Raw genomic sequence first — 6,527 nt, forward strand, 5'->3', positions numbered from 1 at the left:
TGGGGTGCATTCCAGGCAAGGAAGCTGGCAAAGGTATCCCCACGTTCTTTTAGAGGGCAAAGACATCCAAGGGGAGCAGACCTTCTCCTTTAGAGAAACGTGATGAGAGGGGTGATAGAGATGAGAGAATAAGAGTCATTGGCTTGGTTACTAGAGTGACACTTTCAAGTGGTAAGCACCAAACAAAGCAATGTCCAGCGACACGGCCAGTCACCAGTCTTCCTTGTCTGAACCTAGGCTGACTCTGACCCCTAGTGGTCATTGATTGTGGCTAGCGTCCTTGTCTTAACATGAGCCCAGCTTTTTGGACTTAACAAAGGAAAAGTCCCCCGATCATGAGATAGGCAAAGGGATGGTTCCAGAAACCAGTCCCACTCTCTGCTACAGTTAAAGGGTAAATAGCTTTTCAATTGCAGAGAGAAAAGCTTTGACTACATCAGTGGGTGGGATTACAAGCCAGGCTAATTTAAGCATTAAATTTGGTTAAGACTCATCCCTGCCTATCCCGGCTCCTCCTGATTTGTAACTTAAGTCATTTTGTGTGCTGATCCCTGCCTCTCGGGACAGTAAGTCTACTAAGTGTAGTGAGAGGTCCGGACTGGAGAGATGGCTTAGCGGATAAGGCACTTGCCTGCGAAGCCTAAGGGCCCATGTTCAATTCTCCAGGTCCCACGGAAGTGAGAAGCACAAGGTTGCCCAAGTGCACAAGGGGGCACACACATTGGAAGTTCGATTTCAGTGCCAATTCTCCCTGTCTCTCGTTAAAAAAAAAAAAAAAAAAAAGTCCAGTCTCTTGGGCTTGGAGGTCCATGTGTTTCAAAGCCACACCAGCAGGGCTGGGCACGTGATGGATTATGGAAGGAGGAGCAGACGGGTATACATCCTGTGATGTTCTGTTTCAGCATGTGCCAGCTGGGTGCTGGGTGCTCCTTAGACACTACTGCAGAAGAGAAGTACCCCTGCCACCTGTGGGGGCTGGGAAGGGGCGCCAGCTGTGTGGCCAGCCCCGAGATAGACATTTTGATCCCTCTGGTGCTTGTAGCTGCCTCCACATTGGAGCGCTTGCTTTACAATATTTTTTTTTTTTGGTTTTCCGAGGTAGGGTCTCACTCTGGTCCAGGCTGACCTGGAATTAACTCTGTAGTCTCAGGGTGGCCTCGAACTCATGGCGATCCTCCTACCTCTGCCTCCCGAGTGCTGGGATTAAAGGCGTGCGCCACCACGCCCGGCTTTGCTTTACTATGTTACTATGGAATTCTTTGGCATATTGTTACAGTCAAAATTTGGCCCCAAATGGATGAAAGGGCCGATTCGTCGCTGTTTTGTCGCTGCTTTCCCAGCAACGATCATGTCTGCTACTTGGGTACAGCTAGACTTTTTCTTTAGATTTTATTTTTGTTCCTTGTTAGCCAGGTACTTAGATGAAAGTTTTCTTTTTAATTTAATTTTTATTTATTTATTTATTTGACAGAGAAAGAAGGAGAGAAAGAGAGAGAGAGAGAGACAGAGAGAGAATGGGCGTGCCAGGGCCGCTAGCCCCTGCAAACGAACTCTAGATGTGTATGCCACCCCCATGGGTCCTGGGGAATCAAACCTGGGTCCTTGGCTTTGTAGGCAAATGCCTTAACTGCTAAGCTGTCCCTCCATCCCAGTGAAAGTCTTTTTCTTTTTTTTTTTTTCGAGGTAGGGTCTCACTCTAGCCCAGGCTGACCTGGAATTCACTATGGAGTCCCAGGGTGGCCTTGAACTCACTGATCCTCCTACCTCTACCTCCTGAGTGCTGGGATTAAAGGAATGTGCCACCACGCCCGACTCATTTTTATTTATTTATTTGCAAGGAGAGGGGAGAGAGAGAGAGAGAGAATAAATAGGTATGCCAGGGCCTTTTGCAGTTACAAACTGCAGACACATGTACGCTTTGCGCATCTGGCTTTGTGCGTGGGTTCATGCCCAGGCTGTCAGGCTTTGTAATGCCTTTCACCACAGAGCCCTCTCCTTGGCTCCCTAAATGAAGCAGTCTTGATAGAGGGCATGGGCTCTGCTCACTTCCTTACCCCAGGGCTTTTGTTTTAGAACTTTAGAATCTTAAACCTAGGGGTCATGGCTCTGCAGATGCTCGAGAGGTTGACAGCGAGCCTGCAGAGTTTATATAAATGGCTGGGTGTGGCTAAGCAGGTCTGTAATCCCCGTCCTGTGGGCAGCAGAGAAATCCCGAGCTCTTGAGTTCAGAGAGACTATCTATCTCAAGGAAACTTGCAGATGAGCCAGGGAGGAAGGCCAGCCGATGACGCTCTCCTCTGGCCTCCAAGCATCTATAAGGGCATCTGCACATACATATCTAGACGCCACACGCACACGCAAAATAAAAGGAATTTTAAGTTGCTGTCACTTAAAACAAAATTCAAATCATGAAATATTTCAAACCCAAAGAGGGCAGGGGGCTTTTATTCTGGCCCACAATTCTCTCTATTGGAACCCTTGTGACTTTACTTGGATGTTATTTTTCTCCAAGAGGTAGTTTAGTCACATTTTATACCCTGATCAAGTGTCTTAGTTAAGATGTAGTCCCCGCCCCGCCCCCCCAAAAAAGCCCGGCATGGTAATCCCAGCACTCTGGAGGCTGATGCTGTGCGTTTTTATCTTTTCTTAAAGATGAAAAGATGTAGGTCTACACAGCCATTATATTTTCAGAGATATTGATTGATTGGAGAGAGAGAACAAGAGAATGGGCATGTTAGTGTTCCCAGCCACTGCAAGCAAACTCCAGACACGTGGGCCACTTTGTGCACCTGGCTTTATGTGGGTCCTGGAGAATGGAACTTGGGCCAGCAGGCTTTGCAAGTGCGTGCCTTTAACTGCAGAGCCATCTGCCCCAGCCCAGAAGATGATCAATTCTGTGTGTGTGTGTGTGTGTGTGTGTGTGTGTGTGTGTGTGGTTTTTTTGAGGTAGGGTCTCAGTGTAGCCCAGGCTGACCTGGAATTCACTATGCAGTCTCAGAGTGGCCTCGAACTCACAGTGATCCTCCTACCTCTGCCTCCCGAGTGCTGGGATTAAAGGCGTGCGCCACCATGCCTGGGCTAGATGGCAGGTTCTTAATCAGCTCTGTTTCCCTCTGGTTTCAGGTCTGGGTGGTATCAGATTACGCAGACTCGTCTGTGGGTCTCTGGAGAAACTGTACCAATGGGGACTGCAGTAGCTCCCTGTCCTACGGGGGTCAAGGTATAATCTCGGGCCAGGGGCGCTGCTGGGGTGGGGGGGACGGTCCACTCGCTGTCTAACCGCCTCGCTCTCTGCCCGCCCCGCCACAGACGCCCTCAAGGCGGTGCAGGCCTTCATGATCCTGTCCATCATCTTCTCCGTGATCTCGCTCGTGGTCTTCGTGTTCCAGCTCTTCACCATGGAAAAGGGGAACAGGTTCTTCCTCTCGGGGGCCACCATGCTGGTGTGCTGTGAGTAACCTCAGGGCTCAGTCTGCTCGGCTTGGGAGCGGGGAGTCTGTCTTCTCTTCTTTTTCTTCCTTTCTTTTTTGGTTTCTTTTGAGGTAGGCTCTCGCTCTAGCTCAGGCTGACCTGGAATTCACTCTGGAGTCTCAGGGTGGCCTCGAACTCACGGCGATCCTCCTACCTCTGCCACCCCAGCGCTGGGATTAAAGGTGTGCGCCACCACACCCAGCTTAAAGGAACAGCTTTTCTTGGTGTGATTTTTTTTTTTTTTCCTACTGCTGAGAACTGAACCCAGGGCCTTGCTCTTGCTAGACAAAGCTCTCATCCACCGAGCTAAGAGGAAAGCTTTGAAGTGGATATTATCCAGAGTTTTAGTAACCTCAGCGGATTAGCACCCAGTCTTGTAAACTGTGTCACGCTCTTCTCTGGTTATCTGTTCTCTTGTGGAGGGCCAGGGATTGTTGCTTGGATTAAGGACCCCTGTAAGGCCATGTTGTTTAAAAAGTTAGTGTTTCTGGCAGCTACCACGTGGCCGGGCACACCCATCCGCCGTAGTGCGTCTACACGGATACCAGAAGGAGGAGAGAAGGTTGGACGTCCTCAAAGCAAGCACAGTCACTGCCAGGGGGCATGCAGGTGTCACAAGGAGAGGTCTCTGTCACTCTCCCCAGACACACTAAATAGAGCGGGAAGCTGGGATCTTTTTGTTTTGTCTTGTTTTTTGAAGCACACCCTCACTTTAGTGCAGGCTGGCCTCGAACTCACCTCAGCCTCCCAAGTGCTGGGACTAGAGGGGCGTGCCGCCACACCCAGTTTAAGCCAAGCTCTTTAGCATTCCCTAACAATAGCCTGCCTAGAGATGCAGGGGTCCACACCGGAAAAGCGGGCAGCTCTTTGTTTTCCTTCCCCTTCGCAACCACACAAACACGCTGGGCATAGATCTGTAATGCACCAACCCATCTACCAAGCTTGGGTCCCGGCAAACAAACAGCACTACCTTGAGTTTACTTTCCCATTGTTAAGGAGGAAACTAGGACATTCCAAGAAATTATAAAATCTTTGCTTAGTTTTTTAAAATTTATATTTTTTTATTTGAGAGAGAGAGAGAGAGAATTGTTGCGTCAGGGCCTCAGCCACGGCAATTGAACTCCAGACAATTGCACCACCTAGTGGGCATGTACGACCTTGCGCTTGCCTCACCTAGGTGTGTCTGGCTTATGTGGGATCTGGAGAGTCAAACATGGGTCCTTAGGCTTTGCAGGCAAGTGCCTTAACTGCTAAGCCATCTCTTCAGCCCTTTGTTTATGTTTTTAAAAAATTTATTTATTCATTTATATGAAATAGAGAGAGAGAGAGAGACAAACTGCAGATGCATGCGCCCCCTTGTGCACCAGGCTTACGTGGGTCCTGGGAATCAAACCTGGGTCCTTAGGCTTTGTAAACAAGCGCCTTAACCGCTTAACCATCTCTTCAGCCCTTTGCTTGCTTAAAAAAATTTTATTTATTTATTTGAGAGAGAGAGAGAGAAAGTATGCTCCAGGGCCTCCAGCCACTGCAAACGAACTCCAGACACGTGCACCCCCTTGTGCATGTGGCTTACATGGGTCCTGGGGACTCGAACCTGGGTCCTTAGGCTTCGCAGGCAAGTGCCTTAACCACTGAGCCACCTCCCAGCCCCTTTGCTTACTCTTCGATGTTGATGTTCACACAGCAGTGTCAACCGCGATGACATTTCTGTCACTTTTCAGGGCTGTGCATCCTGGTCGGCGTGTCCATCTACACTCACCACTACGCCAACAGCAACGAGAACTTTTACAACGGCAGCAGCAGCCACCACGGCTACTGCTTCATCCTGACCTGGATCTGTTTTTGCTTCAGCTTTATCATTGGCATCCTCTACCTGGTCCTGAGAAAGAAATAAGGCCCCCCCAAAAAAAGAAGTGTAGGGGCTTGTGGGGGGGAGGAGGACAGCCGTTTAACCTGGGAGGGAGGTGGAAGTCATTGGGTAGGCAAAACCAAGAAGGGGGAGGGGGGAGGGGAAGGGAGAGACGTGGTGGGAGAGTTCCAAACTCCAGCGATTCCTGCAAGGGCCAGGGGGCGCCTCCGTCCAGCGCCTGCCCTTGAAAGAAGCCTGGAGATGTGGCCTCCTGCTGTCCCCAGTCACACATCACACGTTGCCTGGAACATCATCAGGTGACATGCCACTGGCTATGGGGTCACACACTGAGGTCCGGAAGGCATCTGGCACCAAGTTCCAATAGCGGTACAAGTTCCGGCAAGAGCAGATTAACTGTTTGCGCATCAACCATACAGAGAGGGCCTGCAAGCCATCCGATCCGATCCTTCTGACCCAAAGCATAAACATCACATTGGATCCCAAGTACCGTAAGGAGGGTTTTGGCCAGGGAGTCACTGTCTCTATTTGGTGACTTTTCTTTCTTTTTTTTTTTTTTTTTTTGACAAAAGAAGAGGAAGAGAGATGGTTTGTAAGGTCAAGTCTGAGGCTTGGCTAAACCAAGAAAGAACTTTTCACCACACAGGGCCTGGGAGAATGAGTAGAGCCAGGGCCAGACCTCACGCAGCACATGGAGGCATCTTGCCGTGGACTTTGCTAGATTGTTCCTTAGAAACCAAGTCCACTCTTCTGGCGTTTATCTCCAGAGCCATTGACAATCAATTCAGTAGTGAAGGCACCATATGAATCGTGGGGTCAAAAGTCACTATCCTTGCAGTGCCATAGTATAGGGCTTTAGGACTCCCCTCAATGTACAGTGTAACAGGAGAAAGATGGACATGACCCCTTGTGGCACAATCTTCTTTCTCTGAATTACAAGCTTTCCAGGAATTTCTGTCTAATGATTAGTGGGGACCAGAGCACCTTCGCTCAATGGTCCCTGTAGCCTTGACCTTCCCAGGAGAGATCCTTAGCCACCCTGTGCAAAGTGCCCAAATACACAAGTGTAAACCAAAGAACATGTCCTTGGGAGAAAGGTGCTACATGACAGCGAAGTATTAGGCACACCGTATTCGAGTCATGACCAGAACAGAATGCCTGCTTCCAGGAGAATTGAAAAAAATAATCC

The 6,527-nt window shown here is 49.4% G+C and overlaps 1 protein-coding gene across 1 annotated transcript in view; it reads left to right on the forward strand.

The window, feature by feature from the left end:
• Emp1 (epithelial membrane protein 1) overlaps positions 1 to 6,521 on the forward strand; it is a 28,374-nt gene extending 21,853 nt beyond the window's left edge. Inside the window, exons 3-5 of the mRNA XM_045141214.1 lie at positions 3,124 to 3,220; positions 3,310 to 3,450; positions 5,193 to 6,521. Coding sequence (XP_044997149.1) covers positions 3,124 to 3,220; positions 3,310 to 3,450; positions 5,193 to 5,365 — 411 coding nt within the window. The 3' untranslated portion in view covers positions 5,366 to 6,521. The remainder of the gene's footprint in view (positions 1 to 3,123; positions 3,221 to 3,309; positions 3,451 to 5,192) is intronic.
• Positions 6,522 to 6,527: the final 6 nt, after the last annotated feature.

This window comes from Jaculus jaculus, unplaced genomic scaffold (genome assembly GCF_020740685.1).
Source record: "Jaculus jaculus isolate mJacJac1 unplaced genomic scaffold, mJacJac1.mat.Y.cur mat_scaffold_135_1_106490_arrow_ctg1, whole genome shotgun sequence".
Taxonomy (NCBI): domain Eukaryota; kingdom Metazoa; phylum Chordata; class Mammalia; order Rodentia; family Dipodidae; genus Jaculus; species Jaculus jaculus.